This window comes from Kogia breviceps, chromosome 7 (assembly GCF_026419965.1).
Source record: "Kogia breviceps isolate mKogBre1 chromosome 7, mKogBre1 haplotype 1, whole genome shotgun sequence".
NCBI classification, from domain to species: domain Eukaryota; kingdom Metazoa; phylum Chordata; class Mammalia; order Artiodactyla; family Physeteridae; genus Kogia; species Kogia breviceps.
Genome location: NC_081316.1, coordinates 16,946,977 through 16,965,263, shown reverse-complemented (window position 1 = coordinate 16,965,263; position 18,287 = coordinate 16,946,977). Strand labels below are relative to the sequence as shown.

The 18,287-nt window shown below is 61.8% G+C and overlaps 3 protein-coding genes across 21 annotated transcripts in view; 1 reads left to right on the top strand and 2 right to left on the bottom strand.

Annotated features, from left to right (window-relative positions):
• PC (pyruvate carboxylase) overlaps positions 1-13,216 on the top strand; it is a 109,360-nt gene extending 96,144 nt beyond the window's left edge. For all 11 annotated transcript variants that reach the window (XM_067037642.1, XM_067037643.1, XM_067037644.1 and 8 more), the window contains 11 exons: positions 8,275-8,419; positions 8,788-8,877; positions 8,968-9,189; positions 9,702-9,858; positions 10,442-10,682; positions 10,792-11,041; positions 11,267-11,511; positions 11,597-11,776; positions 11,855-12,103; positions 12,365-12,505; positions 12,585-13,216. In XM_067037642.1, coding sequence (XP_066893743.1) covers positions 8,275-8,419; positions 8,788-8,877; positions 8,968-9,189; positions 9,702-9,858; positions 10,442-10,682; positions 10,792-11,041; positions 11,267-11,511; positions 11,597-11,776; positions 11,855-12,103; positions 12,365-12,505; positions 12,585-12,833 — 2,169 coding nt within the window. In that variant the 3' untranslated portion in view covers positions 12,834-13,216. The remainder of the gene's footprint in view (positions 1-8,274; positions 8,420-8,787; positions 8,878-8,967; positions 9,190-9,701; positions 9,859-10,441; positions 10,683-10,791; positions 11,042-11,266; positions 11,512-11,596; positions 11,777-11,854; positions 12,104-12,364; positions 12,506-12,584) is intronic.
• On the bottom strand, positions 1,444-4,843 carry LRFN4 (leucine rich repeat and fibronectin type III domain containing 4). Of its 2 annotated transcripts, none has more exons than XM_059069340.2 (3): positions 4,578-4,843; positions 2,782-4,140; positions 1,444-2,266 (listed from the first exon to the last, which is right to left on the bottom strand). In XM_059069340.2, exons 2-3 carry the CDS (start codon positions 4,128-4,130, stop codon positions 1,705-1,707), a joined length of 1,911 nt encoding a protein of 636 aa, XP_058925323.1. In that variant the 5' UTR covers positions 4,131-4,140; positions 4,578-4,843; the 3' UTR covers positions 1,444-1,704. The 2 variants fall into 2 exon arrangements, with proteins under 2 accessions (XP_058925323.1, XP_058925324.1); XM_059069341.2 differs by having other exon boundaries at positions 2,782-4,380; positions 4,578-4,754.
• On the bottom strand, positions 6,286-18,248 carry RCE1 (Ras converting CAAX endopeptidase 1). Of its 8 annotated transcripts, none has more exons than XM_067037678.1 (8): positions 18,033-18,248; positions 17,783-17,885; positions 17,605-17,688; positions 17,255-17,333; positions 16,558-16,725; positions 16,360-16,431; positions 16,028-16,090; positions 6,286-7,966 (listed from the first exon to the last, which is right to left on the bottom strand). In XM_067037678.1, exons 1-8 carry the CDS (start codon positions 18,215-18,217, stop codon positions 7,899-7,901), a joined length of 822 nt encoding a protein of 273 aa, XP_066893779.1. In that variant the 5' UTR covers positions 18,218-18,248; the 3' UTR covers positions 6,286-7,898. The 8 variants fall into 8 exon arrangements, with proteins under 8 accessions (XP_066893779.1, XP_066893775.1, XP_066893780.1 ...); XM_067037674.1 differs by lacking the exon at positions 6,286-7,966 and adding an exon at positions 14,344-14,602; XM_067037679.1 differs by lacking the exon at positions 6,286-7,966 and adding an exon at positions 14,475-14,602 and having other exon boundaries at positions 16,360-16,405.
• Positions 18,249-18,287: the final 39 nt, after the last annotated feature.

Genomic DNA, 18,287 nt, shown 5'->3' with positions numbered 1-18,287 from the left:
GGGGGCCCGGCCACCCCACCCCTCGCCTGCCGGCTTCTATTGCTCTGTATTGTCCTGTTGGTGACCCCGGCTGGCTCCCCTGTGGTTGTGCCCCTGGGCCATAGGACCTTCCACCTGTCCTATGGGCTGGAGGGCTCCTGAGCACCCACTGCCTTAGAGCTGGAAGGTGGAGAAGGGAGACCAGGGCCATGGGGGCTGTGAAGGGGCCGAGGAAGGTGGGGGGCTGACAGCAGGCTGGGGCACCAGCATCCCGCCCAAATGTGCACCTGGACCAGGCCACCGGCCCACCCTCCCGCCCCGTGCCTTCTCCACCCTCTCTCCGCGGCCCCTTGCAGGGCTCACGCTCTCCTGCTGTTCTCTGTTGAAGACCTTGTTTCATTTTATTTAAACCAGGATCTCTGTTGGGCCACATCCAGGTATGTGTTTCGGGGCTGGGCGGGCAGGCACACGTGTGTGTCGATGCCATGCACACATACAAGTGTGTGAGCTCGGCCTGCCATGTGTGTATGCACGTACCTTATCGCGCCAACTCTCACTGGGCTGCTATCAGAGCCACAGCGGGCCCCCTTAGGCAGAAAGGGCCACACACCCCTCAGCACGGGTGCAGCACTGCGGGCCTGGAGTGCCACGCCCACCCTCCGCAGCGGGACCCGGGCACCTGCATGTCCTCGAAGCACTGGGTGCACGGGCTGCGCCACACGTGCCCAGAAGTGTGTTTGGAGCACTGATTCCTCCCAGCTGATGCCCAGGAGCAGTGGAGGAGGCAGGGCAGGTCACGCCACCCAGTGTCTGTGGCTCCTTGAGGCGGGGACTAGAGCAGTGACCATGCGGGCGTGGTCTCCCTTGGTGTTTGCCCCTGGGTGTCCAGCAGGAGCAAAGCCACGAGGGGCGTCAGTGGAGCAGTTGAGAGCCAACATCTTGCTCAGGGCCTGCATCCCTGACAGGAACCTTCTAGGGGGCCCCAGACTGGGAGCAGGGCAACAGGATTCCAAGTCCCTTTCCAGTCCCTTTGGGATGACATTTTACACATCCAGAAGGTGCCCTGACCGATGGTAAATAAGGCTGTCACCCACGGGAGCCAAAGGGGACTTCCTTACTGAGCTGCTAAGAACGTTACCAGCCCAGGTCCCTTTGCCCAGAAGGGCGGCACCGCCTCCCACCTGCTCCCTTTGCTGCCCTGTGCACTGTAACGCCCATGCCAGGTGAGGGTGAGACATCCTGCCCACGCGCTGGCAGGAAGGGGTGTTCCCTGCGCTCAGACGTGGGCACAGAGCAGAGGCGCTGGGCCCCATAGCACTCCAGGGCCCGAGGGCACCCCAGGCTGGCTGGCCCTCCACAGGGCTGGTAGCCCCAGTGCTGACCCCATCTTGTTTGTGCCTCCACTGGCCCGGAGGCCCCCTCTCTTTTCAGGGAACGTAGCAGGGTGAGACCAGAGACTACCGCTGAGGTGACCCCAGTAATTTTATTATAAAGAAAAACAAGACTTGCACTTGGTGGCTGCAGCCCCTGCCTCGGAGGCCGTGAGCACCTGTCACAGGGACCTACCTGTCCCGTTTCACCCAACTGGAGGCCAGAACCAGGGAGAAGTTCTGCCCAAGGGACCCAGGGTAAAACCAGGAGGGACTCCCAGGCAGCGCTGACCCACCGGGCCAGGAGGCTGCCCACCCACCCTGTGCTGCCCACCCCAGTCTGGCTCCCTTACCATCACACCACACTCTCTTCCAGCCGCTCGGCGCTGCCCCCCATGCCCCGGCACCCAGCCCCAAGCAGCCCCCCGTGCACAGAGTGGCTCCGTCGGGCCCAGGCCCCTCCGAGGCGCCTGGCGTACCCGTAGCACCCGCCCGTGTCTCCCAGGTCCAGGGAGCAGCTGCGCTGGGGGCGAGGCGGGGGGCTCCGCGGTGGGTGCGTCTTGGGTGTGGGGCTGGGGCCCCCGTTGGTCTGGGATTGGACGTGGCTGAGCTTGAGGGGGAGGCGGCCATTCCCGGCCCCCCGGCCCCGAACCAGCAAGGCCACAGTGAAGACCAGTAAGGCAGCCACCAGCACCCCCCCGACAGCCACGGTCAGGGTCCCGCCCAGCACGTGGGCCTGCAGGGCGTGGCACAGGGGCGTGGCTGGCAGCGTGGAAAAGTGGGCACAGCCCAGCAGCCTAGTGGCTGTGAGGTCGGAAGGCCCAGCAGCGGGTGACAGGGCCAGCAGACAGAGGTCATAGTCGGCACCCGGGACCAGGTGTTTCAGCAGGAAGTGGTGGCTGGAGGCTGGGACGATCCTGCGGGCAAGGGCAGGCGGTCAGAGCGCAGGCACGGGGGCCCAGGCCCCAGCCCACCCCCCCACAGCCTCACCACGTGCCCCCAGGTCCCAGCTCTGAACACCCCCTTCCCCAGGACCACACGGGCCTGTGTGTTCACTGAAGAACGCAGAGAAAACAAGACAGGTGCGTGTGACCCTGGAGACGGCTGTCAGGGGCCAGAGAGGTGTGCACCTTGACACCCGGGCTCAGGGCTGGCCTCGAGGCAGTGGAGAATCACACGCCAGACACACAAACAACATGCGTGTGCGGACCAAGCCCACGAGCTTAAATGCAGATGGACGCCAATACCTGAGGCCTCACCCACTCTGCCACACCTGAGGCCTCCCCTTCCCCTCCCCCTGCAGCCCCGACTGGGCCCAGGCAGCTCAGAAGCTGAGGAGGGGTGTGCGGAAGCCCCGAGGGGTGGAGCAGGGCTTAGAGGAGGGCGGCTGGGGGTGACGCTGGGGGCCATGGACTACAAAGCGCCTCCTCACCGGTACATGAGGGTCTCGTCCTCGCTGCTGTTGTACTGGATTTGGAACATCCACACAGGGTCTGCCGGCCGCCCTGGCCCCCAGCTCACTAGCCCTGAGGTGGCGGTCACCTCAGTCACCTGCACAGCTGGCTCAGACTCCAGCGTCCCCTCGCCCTCGGCAGCAGTGCGGGCTGAGGCGGCGATGTCCGAGGGCCCCGGGCGGGCCCCCTCGGTACTGCCGTTCCCTCCGTGAGGTAAGGCCAGCACCCGTAGTTCTACCCGGGCTGTGGCCTCGCCAGCAGGGTTGGTGGCAATGCAGGTGTAGCCCCCCGCGTCCGCGGAACCCGTCACCCCAATCTCCAGGGTCCCGTTGGGGAAAGCCCGGGCTCGGGAGGAGTTGCCGACCAACCGGTCGTCAGGGCCGACCCAGTGCATGGTGGGCGCAGGGTCGCCGAGGGCCCGGCACCGCAGTGTGGCCCGCTGGCCCTCCAGCACCCAGAGGCGCTGCGTGTGGCGGGCAATGAGGGGCGGCTCACAGGAGAACTCGCCCTCGGGCACCGCCCAGAAGTAGCGGCCGGCTAGGCCGGGCGGGGAGGCGCACGTCTCCAGGTCGTCGGGCCGGGCGAGCCGCCGCAGCCACAGCAGTTCGCAGTTGCAGTGCAGGGGGTTCCCACTGAAGCTCAGCACCAGCGGGGCAGGCGAGGCCTCGGCGTTGCGCCCCCGGGAGAAGAGCGGGTCGGGCGCCAGCGTGGCGAGGCGGTTGGAGGTGAGGTCGAGGCGGGAGAGCTGGCTGAGTTGGGCAAAGGCGCCCGGGGGCAATGCGTCGATGAGGTTGTGGTCCAGGTTGAGGGTGTGCAGGGCAGGCATGGCGCCGATGCCGGCCCAGGGCACCTGCCGCAGGTTGTTGTAGGACAGGTCCAGGTCCTCCAGGCTGTCCAGGAAGTCGTCGAAGGCCCCCGGCGCGATGCGGCCCAGCTGGTTGCCGCTGAGAATGAGGTGCTGCAGGTTGACGGGGCCCCGCAGGCTGCCAGTGCCCAGCTCCACCAGCCTGTTGCCATCCAGGTGCAGGGAGCGCAGGCTCTCCAGGTCCCCGAAGGCGCGGGCCCCGATGCGGGTGATGGCGTTGCGGGACAGTGTCAGGTCCACCAGCCCCGTCATGTTGCGGAAGTCTGGCGGCCCTAAGGCCTGGATGAAGTTGTCAGCCAGCCGCAGCTCCACTGTGCGCCGGTCCACGTTGGGCGGCACGAACAGCAGGCCTCGGTGGGCACAGAGGGTGCTGAGCGACTCGGACAGGTTCTGGCAGACGCAGGGCAGGGGGCAGGCGGCCGCTCCACTGGCCAGCAGCAGCAGCAGGAGCGGCGGGGCCATGGTGAGCGCCCTGTCGGGAAGGGTCACAGCCCCAGCACAGGTGGGTCTGGCACAGGCGCCCACTTGCTCCAAGACCCAGTCTCAGAGGCCAGCTTCGAGAGCCTGGCCTGGGGGTGGGGTCAGGGGCAGAGGCCCAAGGGGTCCCCCAAGGCCGAGAGAAGGCTGGAGCCTGCAGGGCCAGGGCCCCCAGAGTAAAGGTCACGTTTCCCAAGCAGTTAGGGGGAGTCCGGGCTCTGGGGACAAGGTGAGGCTTGAGGCAGGAAGCGGAGGTGGCCATGAGAGCAGGGAGGGTCCCGGAACTTCCTTTCCCTGGCGTTCCCTGGAATCTCTGGCATCCCTTCCGCGCCATCCCCTCCCCCGCCGGCTAAGGTGCCCCTCCCCAACCCCTCCCGTGGCCCCTTGCCCCTCCCTGGACAACCCCTAGTCTGTCCCCCGCGGCCCCCTTACCTGGTGTCCGCAGCTCATGGGGCGCGGGCCGGCCTCCCCGTGGGACCGGCCGGCCCCTGCCGTCTCCAGGCGGCTCTCCTGCGGGGGTGAGGCCCGGGGCTGACCAGCCGCCCTCCGCACGCCTTCCGGCCCATGGCGCTCGGGCCCGCGGCCCCGGCTCACTCGGTTCCCGGCACCGTTTCCGCGGCGCGGCAGCAGCAGCAGTGACAGGCGGGGGGGGGGGGGGGGGGGGGGCGCGAGCCAACGAGCACGCGCACCGTGGACACGCACGTGGAGAGCGGACGTGGAGGGGCGCGCGGGGATCCACCGGGGCCCAGGCCGGCTCCCGAGGTCACCCGGATACGCAGCCACTGCAGGGCCCACGGGTGGCTCCTGGTCACGCCTGAGGCCCGGGCCCGCGCGGACCCGCCGCGCAGCCCCCCGGCGCCGCCGCAGTGCACTCACCCTGGCACAGGCGCGCGCGCCCCCGGCCACCCTGGCGCCCCTGCATCCTGCACCGCACTGGCGCCTGCTGCCGCTGCGCGAACCGTCACTCTGCAGACAGCCAGACAAAGCGTCAGCTCGCGGGCCCCTTCACCATCTCCCAGAGATGAGAATCTTTGTCACATGTCGCTGGGCACCCTCCCGAACACACCCACACATGCCCACACACCCACACGTCCCCGCACCCACAGGCAGGGCCGGGTGCAAACCCGCACTGTTGCTGGGACCCTTGCATTCAGACACCCGCTGAAGGTCATAACCGTACTGCATCGCCAAGTCACGTGGAGGGTCCCCAACAGGCACGGGCCCTGCGGGGGGAGGGGAGGGTTTGGGTCGATGCCCCCCCTCCCCCCAGGCAGGGCTCCCGCGGGGTGGGGCCCGAGAGGGCTCGGCCTTGGGTCTGGCGCCGTGCTCCGCCCCCGCTGCCGGCCCCTCCCTCCTCCTTCCCGGGTTCCCCGCCCTGCCTGGTGCGCTCCGGAGCCAACCGGTCTCCGCCTCCAGCCCAATTGGTCTGCGCGGCGCGGTTCCCAGCAGGTCGGCGGTGGCACGCTGTTTGAAGCTGTGCGTTAGTGGTCCTGGCTGTGCCGGCAGCCCCTCCGTCCAGCTTCTGCCTCTACCGGGCCATTTCCCTGGAAGAGTGGCCCGGGACAAGCTCGGCGTAGACGGCTCAGCTGAGAAGGGGCTCTCGGAGTGTGTGTGTTAGTGGTGGGCTGGGTGGGGTGGGAGCGTGAGTTCCCTGCCTTCTACCTCCCAGTTCCGGGGCTTGGGTGGGAGACCTGAGGGCTGGGAACCAGGTCGGGCACTCTAGCCTTTCCTTGTGGCTGCCCAGATGGGAAACAAGGCAAGTCACCACCTCCCCCAAGTATTTCCTGGTCCTGAGGCTACTCAGACCCTTTCCCTTCCCTCAGGGAAACAGACGGAACTCTAATCCTGCCTAGTACACGAGGTAACCTTGGGCAAGTTTTTTAACCACTGAGACAATTTTCTTATCTAGGCCAAAGAGTATTAATTTTATGTGCTTCATAGGGCTGAGAGGAGAAATGAAGCAGCCTGTGAGGGGCTGAGCCACCTGGCCACTGGAAGCCATTCTTACGTTGCCACTCCCCCAGCCTCGGCTGTTGCATTTGTAAAATGAAGGCACTGGATCCTAGCCCAGGTCAACTCTTGCTCAGTGGCATTAGATATCCGCTCGTTCCTCTTCTCCCCATCAAAAACGTTTTCATTCACTCTAAACGACGTGTTTACTGGCATCCATTGTGTGCCACTCTGTGCAGGGAGTTGGGGTACATCAGGAACCAGATGGGCCTGGTTGCTGTCCTCATGGAGTACAGATGGGATGATAGAGCCTCCGAAAATTACAGACGGGGAGGGGTCTACAAAAGGGACATGCAGGATGGGACGGGGAGGCTTCTTAGGCTCCTTCCCACCCCTAAGTGGCTCTAGGTTCTTTAGATGGTTTAACTGGTTTCTTCATCTCAAATGCCATGCCTTGGCGCAGGCGAAATGTCCCCATCTCTTTAAGAGGAGCGTTGACTGGTCTCAGGGGAAACAGGCAAACTGGTCACACCAGACAGGCACGAGGCAATGTCGGCTGGGCCCCAGTCTGCAGTGGCTGCCAGTGGGATGCTGGCTGGGGAGGCACCCTTCCCATTCTGGGCCTCCAGGTGATAGGAGCCCCGGGGAACAGGTAGAATCTCTCACAGTAGCAACAGGGCCCAGCAGCTCATGATGGGCCTGGAGTCCCTACTGAACTTGCCAACAGAGATCACGAATGGGTGACACATGGAGCTGCCTTCGCTGAAGTAACAGCCAGGCTGTAGCCATATGGTCATAGGCACACGTACACTGGAATCCCTTCCACTTGCAGTCATGGGGCATCTCTCACAGCGCTGGCTCCCAGGCCCCCATGTGGCCTCTAGGTTGGACTTTACCTTGCCCTAGTGTCATTCTGTCACCCAGCTGTTTAACGAGCATAACTGGGGGGCCTTGTGCACAAAGCACATGGGCAGCGGTCCCTTGGACAGCACCCATGCTCCCGGGCATGTGAGGGAGACAGACAAGCAAAAGATGATGAGGCTGAGGGAGGAACTTTCCAACAGCTGATCCCATGGAGTCCTAGAAAGGGAGCATCCGGCTCCACCGTGAGGGTGGGGGATGAGGACAAAGACGGTCTTTGAGTTCAGACTTCCAGGAAGAGCTTACCAGGCAGGTGTGGAGGTGTGAGAGCACAAGGCAGGATTGGTGTGGCTGGAGGTGGCCATGATGAGGAAGCCCGGCAGAAGGCATGGCCCGAGGACAGGGGTCACAGAGTCTAGAGATGGCTGTGGTAGAGTCGTCTGGCTTGACCAGTGGCATAGGAGTGGGGGGTGAGGGTGATTTTAGTGGAGGCTTTGGTAACTGGGTAGACGGTGAGACACCCAGCAGAAGGCAGAGGCCGGGGTGAGAGAAGCTGATTTTGGACCTGATGAGCTTGTGTGAGGGACACACAAGGACAGGTGCCCAGGAGGCATTTCCACTTTGGGTCTGGAGCTAGAGGCCCAGAACAAGGCCACCCAGAGAGAGTGTGCTGTGTGGGAAGAGGCCCAGTGACAGCCCTGAGAACTCCATCCTGCAGGGGTGGGAGGAGCCTCCAGTGGGGACCAGGGAGGAGAAGGAGGGGAGCAAGATGTCTTGGAAGCCCAGGGAGAGAACATCCCAGTGGGAGCTGTTAGCAGGAGAAGACTGGGAAGGTGCCCCCTTAACTGGAAGGAGGGGCCGTAGGAGACTATCAGGGCATGGCTGTGTGCTGTGTGTGGCGGGGAGGGTGCTGGCGGCGGGATCCTCTTTGAAGAGATGCAGCTAGCAGGGCCAGAAGGGGGCTGCTTTATGCCGCACCGCTGTGGGAAAGGCCGAATCCATCTTCGAGGCTGTGGGATGGGAGGAGATGCTTATTTCCAGACCCCTGAGGAAGGAGGAGGTGGGGCTCAGCACATGCTCTAGGGCAAGCAAGGAGGGCAGGATGGGCTCAGGCCCCTCACAGCTTAGGGGACTCTGCCAGAATGGGGGTGGGTCTGGTGAGGAGATGGGGGAATGCCACTCTACAGGGAGGCTTGAACCTCAGCATGGTGCCCTGGGGAACTGGGGCAGCTGTGCTAGCCTAGGGTGGCACTTTTAGCCTCTCCTGTCCCTGTCTGTGCTGCACGGTGACGCCCTCCCACCTGCCTCTGTCCTGCAGACCAACATCCCCTTCCTGCAGAATGTGCTCAACAACCAGCAGTTCCTGGCAGGCACCGTGGACACCCAGTTCATCGATGAGAACCCGGAGCTATTCCAGCTGCGGCCTGCACAGAACCGGGCCCAGAAGCTGCTGCACTACCTTGGTCCGGCCCCAAGACTGCCCTTCTCTCCTCGCCCAGATGCCTTGCTTCTGGCCCCCTGCCCAGAGAGCTTCCTAGCAGCCCCTGCCTCTGTCCTCAATCTGATCCTGCACCTTCTTCCTTTGCTTCACCCTCCCACCCCGCCCACCTTCCTTGCTCCTGATCTTAGAGGCCCCCTTTCCCATCCATGTGGCCATCACTAGGTCCCCACTGCCTGGACCCAGGAGGCCCTGGCTTTGGAGAGGACAGGGGCCAGCTGGAAGACCAGGGATCCTGGAGGAATCCCCTCATCCCCGAGCCCAGGGACTCTCTCTGCCCTCAACTCAGGCTCTGCCCAGCCTGCCCTGACCCACTGCCTACTCTCTCCCCAGGACATGTCATGGTGAACGGCCCAACCACCCCGATCCCCGTCAAGGCCAGCCCCAGCCCCACGGACCCTATTGTCCCTGTGGTGCCCATAGGTAGGTGAGATTCATTCTGCCACCTCATAGGGGAGACAAAGAGGAGGCTGCCCCCTGCAGGATGGGTGCTAACGCCCCAGTCTGCCCTAGGCCTGCCCCCAGCTGGTTTCAGAGACATCCTGCTGCGGGAGGGTCCCGAGGGCTTTGCTCGAGCGGTGAGGAACCACCCGGGGCTGCTGCTGATGGACACGACCTTCAGGGACGCCCACCAGTCACTGCTGGCCACGCGTGTGCGAACCCACGATCTCAAAAAGATCTCCCCCTATGTTGCCCACAACTTCAGCAAACTCTTCAGCATAGAGAACTGGGGAGGTAGGCTGGAGGAGGGATGGGATGGCATGTGGGACAGTGCATGGAAGGAATGTGGTATCCACAGTACGGGCAGGCCACTCGGGCTCTCCAGGAATAGCTAGAGATGTTAACACTGAGGGAGCGAGTGAGAACTAAACAAGGCACGGCATTCATGTGTTTAGCAAATACTGACTGGTGCCCATTCTAGCCAGTCCTGGTGCTGGGCATGAGATCACAGAGCTGAGACCCAGGCAGCTCAGGGTCAGAGAGGAGATGCCTGCCTGTTAATTATAGCAAAGAGAGTATGGGGTGAGGGCTGTGAAAGCGGATGCAGAGAGGACACAGTAAACCTGAGCTGTCCCAAGAGATCAGCAAAGGAAAAAGTCTGCAGGGATGGTGGCTGGGACGCGAGGGATGCTGAAGATGAGCAGGGCCTGGTGTTAGGGCCACAGGCTCAGGCTGCAGAGCTTTAGGGCGGGGTGAGGTGCCCGGGACATTTCGGGGTTGACCTGGGCCTCTTGGTCCCTGTGCAGGAGCCACGTTTGATGTTGCGATGCGCTTCCTGTACGAGTGCCCTTGGCGGCGGCTGCAGGAGCTCCGGGAGCTCGTCCCCAATATCCCATTCCAGATGCTGCTGCGGGGGGCCAATGCCGTGGGCTACACCAACTACCCCGACAATGTGGTTTTCAAGTGAGCCTGGGGTGGGGTGGGCAGACACTGCATGATGTTGTCCAGCAGGTGCCAGGACACAATGCAAAGGCCTGCGCTCCCCACAGAGGGCTTGAAACCAAGTCTCTTGGTAGCTGTACCCAGCAGGGGCTGCAAGTTACAGTCAGAGAACTGGGAGGGCTCCCAGTGGAGGCCCCAGGAGGGCAGGTGACTTGGCCCAGGCCACCCACGTGGTATAGAGCTGGGGCTGAAACCCGGGCCTCACCGTCTCCCTCAGCCTGCCATTCCTTTGCAAAGCAGAATCCCCAGCAGATTCTTCGAACTTGGACAGACTGAGCTGCACTGCATGCGACCAGCACAGGACAGCTCCGCTCCTTGCCGGATGCTGCTGGGGCGACCCTGCCCAGCCCAGGCTGCCCTGGAGAGGCCTTGCCCACGCTATGGACATACTGTGGTGCCCCCTGGCTCTGTGGGTGCCACGCCCCCTGCCAGACCCGACCCTCAGATCTTATCCCCCAGGGGCTGCAAGTGGGCCAGGAGGCAGAAAAGGATGTGCTGCAGGGAGTGGCATGGCGCTAACCCCTGAGCTCTCCTGCCCACTCAGGTTCTGTGAGGTGGCCAAGGAGAACGGCATGGATGTCTTCCGGGTCTTTGACTCCCTCAACTACCTGCCTAACCTGCTGCTGGGCATGGAGGCGGCGGGCAGCGCCGGTGGCGTGGTGGAGGCTGCCATCTCCTACACGGGTGACGTGGCCGACCCCTGCCGTACCAAATACTCGCTGCAGTACTACATGGGCTTGGCAGAAGAGCTGGTGCGAGCGGGCACCCACATCCTGTGCATCAAGGTGCCTGGGCCCAGCCCACCCCCAGGAGTCTCCCCACCAGGTCCCTCATCCCCCCCACATCACGCCCCCTCCTCACCGTCTTTCTCTTTCTCCTCCCCTCTTCCCTTAGGACATGGCAGGGCTGCTGAAGCCAATGGCCTGCACCATGCTGGTCACCTCCCTCCGAGACCGCTTCCCTGACCTCCCACTGCACATCCACACCCACGACACATCAGGGGCGGGCGTGGCAGCCATGCTGGCCTGTGCCCACGCTGGCGCTGATGTGGTAGACGTGGCAGCTGACTCCATGTCTGGAATGACTTCACAGCCCAGCATGGGGGCCCTGGTGGCCTGTACCCGAGGGACTCCCCTGGACACAGGTAGGAGCAGCAGCAGCCCAAGGCCATTCCCCCCTCAGAGTCGCAGCCCTCACCAGTCCCAGCAGAGCCGGGCACATCCTAGAATCCAGATGCTCTGGCCTGGCCTGGTCTTGCCTTCCGTCGGCCACGTCTGCGATGTCGCCTGACCTGGCCCTGGGGTCCTGGGAGGAGCATCTGGAAGCTCAGCCCATGTCCAAGCCCTCTCCGCCTCTGGCCTCCCTGCAGGGGTGCCCCTGGACCGAGTGTTTGACTACAGTGAGTACTGGGAGGGGGCCCGGGGACTGTATGCAGCCTTTGACTGCACGGCCACCATGAAGTCTGGCAACTCTGATGTGTATGAGAACGAGATCCCGGGGGGCCAGTACACCAACCTGCACTTCCAAGCATACAGCATGGGGCTCGGCTCCAAGTTCAAGGAGGTCAAGAAGGCCTATGTGGAGGCCAACCAGATGCTGGGTGACCTCATCAAGGTGAGCCAGGCCCAGTGCTCCTACCCCTGCCTCTGGGCCTCTATATGGTGCCTGGCACCCTAACCCAGGGGTCCCCTCTCCTCAGGTAACCCCCTCCTCCAAGATCGTGGGGGACCTGGCCCAGTTTATGGTGCAGAATGGGCTGAGCCGGGCAGAGGCCGAAGCTCAGGCAGAAGAGCTGTCCTTCCCCCGCTCAGTGGTGGAGTTCCTGCAGGGGTACATTGGCATCCCCCACGGGGGGTTCCCTGAGCCCCTTCGCTCCAAGGTAAGGAAGGCCCAGCACAATGTGGTGCGGCGGAGGGGAGTCCAGGAATCAGGCCTGACCCTCTGCTTTGCACCCCAGGTGCTAAAGGACCTGCCAAGGGTGGAGGGACGGCCCGGAGCCTCCCTCCCTCCCCTGGATCTGCAGGCGCTAGAGAAGGAGCTGATAGAACGGCATGGGGAAGAGGTGACCCCGGAGGATGTGCTCTCAGCGGCCATGTACCCCGACGTCTTTGCCCACTTCAAGGACTTCACTGCCACCTTCGGCCCCCTGGACAGCCTCAATACCCGCCTCTTCCTGCAGGGACCCAAAATTGCGGAGGAGTTTGAGGTCAGTGGCTCTGGCACCCATTTGCACTCCACCCTAGCACTCCTGCTATCCCTAAGTAGACCCCAGCACATCTAGAGTGCCAGGCTTTGGCTTGGCCGTCACCGGGCCTCGTGAGTTGTGGGTTCACAAAGTACCCTTAAGAGACCAGGGAGCTAGGCCTTTACAAGTGAGGAGCTGAGACCCAGGGAGGGGGGACTTGCCTGGGATTGGGTCAGGGGGCTGCCCTCCCCCCAGCTCTGAGCCTCTACACTCTCCCTGCAGGTGGAGCTGGAGCGAGGCAAGACGCTGCACATCAAAGCCCTGGCCATAAGTGACCTGAACCGGGCCGGCCAGAGGCAGGTCTTCTTCGAGCTCAATGGACAGCTGCGATCCATTCTGGTCAAGGATACTCAGGCCATGAAGGTACAGCCGCCCCCCAGGGCCAGCCAGGCGGTGGGGATGGGCAGGGCCTGGTGTCTCACGTCCTCTCCCCTGTCCGCAGGAGATGCACTTCCACCCCAAGGCCCTGAAGGATGTGAAGGGCCAGATTGGGGCACCCATGCCTGGGAAGGTGATAGACATCAAGGTGGCAGCAGGGGCCAAGGTGACCAAGGGCCAGCCTCTGTGTGTGCTCAGTGCCATGAAGATGGAGACTGTAGTGACTTCGCCCGTGGAGGGCACTGTCCGCAAGGTCCACGTGACTACAGACATGACACTGGAGGGTGACGACCTCATCCTGGAGATTGAGTGATCTTGCCCCAGACTGGCAGCCTGGCCATCCCCACCCCAAGCCTTCAAGATGCTGCGCTGCCAGGGCAGGCCCAGGCCAGCCAGTGCCCGAGGGCAGGAAGGCCGGGCCCTGGAGCTCCTGTCCTCAGTTGTTTGTGGCAGGAGAGACACTGCCTGTGGTGGCCCATGCCTTTCCTCCTGCCCTCTGTCCTTTCCCTGCCTGTGGACAGTCGCTCACATATTCATCCCTTGCCAAATGAGGGTCCCCTCCTTGCTGGAGACTACAGGTGGGGGTGCAGGCAGCCCTGGGACCCAGGGGAGCAGACTTAGGGGCCCTGTCTCCTGCAGGGGAAACCTAAGTCCCAGGTCTGAGAACTTCGCTCAATAAAACTGGCTTTCCCCTTCCCTCCATTCTGGGTCCTGTGCAGCCCACCCCACCCTAGTGCCACACGGCAGAGGGCCCGGGCTGCCTCCTGGACTCCCCCACGGGCAGGGGGCAGTCAGTTGTGTCTTCCTCCTGGGAGGGCAGTGAGGATGACAACAGTGGCCCTGGTTTTAAGCCACTACGAAGTGCCTATTGTATACACACCCCCAGACAGGAGTAGCCAGTTGTCACTGAGAGCTTGGGCTGGGGAAGGGGTTGTTCCAAGCACTTAACACCTAGTAACACTTTCACCCATTTTATAGGCACAGAAATGGAGTCATAGGCAGGTTAAATAACTTGCCCAGGACCCGACAGCTAGTTAAGATGCAGAGAGAGTTCAAACCCAGGCTGCTGGTGGACTTGCTTCTCAACTACACTGCTTTATTTTCTAAGCTGGGACCAACCCACCACCCTATTCAGAACTAGATGCAAACAGACACCACTTTCTAGAGGCAGACGAGACCCTTGGGGGTGGGAACCTCTGGGTGTGGCTTTTGGTGGGAGGTTAGAAGCACTGGACTGAGTCCCAGGATCTAATCCTGCCTGACCCCTTGCCCCGCAAACAGCCCTTGGGAGAATCCTTTCTGCCCTGCAGTTCCCTCACCTGCGGGGTGGGACAGCAACCCTGCCCATGTCACTGCACTGCTGCCCACTGCACAGGGCAGGTAAGGATGGTGAGTAAAGAGAAAGGCAGGGGGGGGGCCCTGGGCAGTTCCTGAGCAGGAGCATAAGGAAGAGAAGGGACAGAGCCCAGATCCCCTGACCCCCAGGGGACCAGGCAGGAAGTACATCCCAGCACCCTGCCAGCCTAGTGCTTTCAGGGTACCACACCTAACCTTTGGTGTGGTCCTGGGCCGCCTCGTCTCTCGACTCCCAGATCCCAAATGTACCCTCTAAAACCAGCCTGTGCTCAATTCCTTGGCTTCCCTGACAGCTGCTACACAGACTGGGGGAGAGGAAAGCTTTCCAGCGAGGTAGGTATGGGACTGTCACGATTCCCTTTTAGATCCAGTTTTAGTCACAGTCAACCTGGGGGAGCTGTGGGGAGTGACTGCACAGCGGTTTCCTTTCCTTTGACTACCAGCCTCAGGGAAGGGGACTTGGGACAATCTCCTTGAGTCTGGAATGGGACCTAAAGGGATAACATTAAGAACGTTTAAAAAAAAGGCGGGGGGGGGGCGTGTCCTAGGGGCAGCGGAGTGAGACTATGAGAACCATTCCAAAAACACAAGGAAGAGCAGGTAAAATACTACCAAGTTCTAGAAAGAACCCTGAGTTACAGTGTTGCTTGCCAGGGTTGCTTATGCTCGCTGGACCTTTGTTCTGGGTTCCTGCAGGGACCAAACAACCGGCAGGGTGGCAGAGGTCTGCGGTGGAGAGAACCAAAAACGCCTCCCAGGTGACTGAACTTCCAGTTTAGACTTACTTCCTCTTGTGTAACGTGAGGCTGGTAGACTTCGGGGAGGTCCTGATGGAAGGCCCACAGTGGACTCCCCCACCCTCTCAGAGGCTGGAGGCTCCGTCACTGGGGCCAAGGCCCTGGGTTCTACTCTGATCCTGGTATATAGGCACAGGGCCCAGGATGAGCCGGGCCCACACCTGGTACCTAGCCCCAGGCCCACCTGTGCTAGGACTTGAGGCCTTGCTCAAGGAGGAGAAAGCTGCAGACCCAGGGCAACCACAGGCTCCCACCCTGTCTGGTACTTCAGGGAACTATGCTACCAGGCTTAACTGCCTAGAGGTTAGTGTTCAAGGTAGCCAGGACCAGGTGGGGGCATATTCCCAAGACCCCAAAGAGACTAATTCCCAAAGGGTCAAGGCCATGTTACCCAAGTTAAATCTCTTTAATATCCCAATACAAAGTCCTGATGCAAAAAGACAATGAGAAAACCCTGGGAAGGTGGGGGGAGGGTTTTTGTAAATTCCACCCCCCGAGCAGCTTTTCAGAGGCAGGGGGGACAGAGCAGCTCAGAGAAGCAACAGTCCAAAGTGAGGAAGGGAGTGCACGGCTCCTGGGACCCGCCCCTTGTCCCCTCACTCCCGGCTGCTCCTCAACCCCCTTTCAAGAGGGGCCACATCCTTTGGATATCTACTCCTTTCTCTTGGTCCCTGGGATTCAACTAGCTCTGGCTTCAATCCCCTACAAAAATTCCTGAGTTCTCGGGGACCCCAGCCAGCTCCTCCCCTGCAGTACCCCTTGATGGGGAGGGGCTGGGAAGCCCATGAGAGTTCATAGGAGTGTGTACAGGAGCGTGGGTCAGGAGCACAGGGGAGCCTCTGAGTCCCCTGTCCGCTCCAAAAGCACACAAAGGGGAAGGCTGCCGTAGAGCTTAGGGTCCGTGAGGGGCTGGAGCAGAAGCAGGAAGAGTCCCACACCCAGGGCATAGCCTGCCAGCAGGGGCCACCTCTGCGGATGCTCCAGGGCCGCACATACGGCAGGAAAGCCCATGTAATTGCAGAAGGAGTGGCAGAGAACCGGCCCAATCAGGTGTCCTGGGGAGGGGAGACAGAGTAGCTCATGGAGCAGCCCCACCACCTCCCCGGGCCCTTCCAGGGCTAAGACCCTCATCCCCTGAAACAGGAGATCACTGCCCCACCCATCCACCCACACACCACAGCCTCTGCTTCCTGCCAGCTCTCAAACCACACCAGGCCGAGGGCCCTGGCTCAGCCTGTCTCAAGGACTGCAGTAGAAGAAACTTGTCGCTCCTAGAACAAACACAGATTCCCATTCTCCCACCCACTCCTGTGGGCCCTTGAGCCCCAGGGGACCCGAGAGACTGATGACCAACCTGTGCGAATGAAGAGGAAAGCAGTGTAGGCACCGAAGACAGCTGTGTAGGAGAACTGGAACGCTGGAGACGGGGAGGCCTCGAGTGACCACACCTGCATGCCCTTCCTGCCCCAGCACTGCACACCCATCAGCCAGAGACATCCCCTTCCCCTGGGGGCAGTGGCTGCCTGCCCCACTACCTAGACTGTTCTCTACACCCCAACTCCCATGGTCAGCGGCCCCTCCAGTACTACAGCCCTCTGTTCCCCATTCTTCCTCCAGAGTGACTTATCAGGGACACCCTCACACACCCAACCCAGGACTGCCCGAGGCAAGCTCTCTAGGACTCACCTGCAGACAAGAAGATGCTCCCCACGCTGCTCTGGCGGAAACGAAGCTGCTCAAAAATGTGGTGAAAATGGGCTGAGGAAGATGAGAACCACATCACATTCCTCCCAGCCTGCCCTATAGGCCCTGCCCTTGCCCCCAACCCCATTCTTGGTTCCCATTCCAGGAACATCTCAGCAGGACCAGGTTGGACAAACTCACCAACTCCAAAGAAGAGTGGGCAGGTGAACACAGCAGGGCCGAGGCCTGTGCACGGTGCTAACATGGGCAGCATGCAGGCCCGGAACACCAGCTCCTCTGTCAGGGGGGCGATCACTTGGTTCCGCAGCCAGCGCATGTCCGTGAGGCAGCGGGCCCAGGAGCGAGGGGCTAGGGAGGGGATTCAGGACAAGCAATGAGTGACTAGCTATTGAACAAAATGACCCTAGAGGCCCCAAGGGCCCCTCTGCCACAACCTCCCCCTGGCCAAACTCAGGTTAGGCATAAATACTTGTGAGAACAGGAAAGGGTCAAATTTTCTTTATCGGACCTAGTATAAAACAGTGTCTCAAGGGGACCAAAAGGGAAGGCATTAGTAGCTGAGGCAAGGTGTCCTGATTGTAAACTCTGGAAACGTCAAAACTTGCCCAAAACCAGCTCTAGTTTGGGAAACCAAAGGTTAAGGGAACTAACGGACAATGCTTTCTTGTCCACAACAAGTACTGCCTGGGATCCCTACAGGCCTCCCTGGACATCAGGAACTAACTCTTAGAGACCACCGGATATGTGCTCCCACTTTACTGATGAGGAAACTGAACATCTCATGTCTCATGTCCAGGACCCACCATAAGCGCACTGATCCCCTTACCTCGTCCTGGACTGCCTGTGCCTACTTTTTTCCTTGGCCCCGAGGACTCACCTAGGACAACCTTCAACCCATCTGCCAGGTCACAGGGGCAATCCATAGAGAGCTGCATCAGTGGGCCCAGGAAAAGGATCTGGGGGCAGAAAAACAGGCGCGATCAAAGGAAAGGTTCAAACCATAATCCACTGCCCTTGCCCAGACATGGCTTCATGAGACTTCAAGCTTCCTGTTCTCTGCCAGGATTTCCCATAGATGCATACCCGAGGGCCCTGAGCCATCTCACAATTCTTGTCTCCCATCAGTCAAAAGCTGGATACAATCAGGATTAGAAAACAAGGCCACGGAAAGAAGCGTCACGCTAATAACAAAGAGCAAAGAAGGAAAAATAAAGCAAGAGCACTCACCATGGTCAGCAGCAGGGGCAGCAGCGCTGCTGGAAAAATGCCCTCCAGCCTGAATCCCATCAGAGTGAGCAGGGATGTGCCTGGCTGAGCCACAGGAAAGGGGGCATCAGTCTTGCTTCCTCCCCCAATGAGCCCTGAGACCTCTCGCCCGCTGCCCTCTGCCCCGCCTCCTTCGCACCTGGATGCCTGTAAGTTCCCTCCAGAGTAGCACGCAGAGGGGCGAGAGACTTGACACTACCAGCACACTGGTGAAGCGCCGCTTGATGACGGCAGGATGGTCCCTATGAAGGAGGCAGTAAGTTCAAGGGGCCCACAGCCGCCTCCTGACAGCGCGACCCCACCCTCTGTTCGCCCAAGCTCCGCCCACGGCCCCGCCTCGTGGAGGCGCGGGTTCCGGCCGCGCGGGAGCGCGCGAGCAGCCCCCGCACCTGGGCAGCTCGCTCTTCCAGACGTAGAGGCTGCCCACATAGGAGCAGGCGAGGCTGAGACAAGAGAACACGGACACCCAGCAGCACAAACTGGGGCCTGGACCGCCCAGAGCCGCCGACTCGGGCTGGCGCTCCGGCCGCGACACCGACAGCAGGCGAAGCCCATCCCCGCCCAGCGCCGCCATCGCGCCCGGACCCGCGGCGCGCCCCAGTGACGCGGTCCCGCCGCTGCCAGGCCCGCTCCGGCCGGAAGCG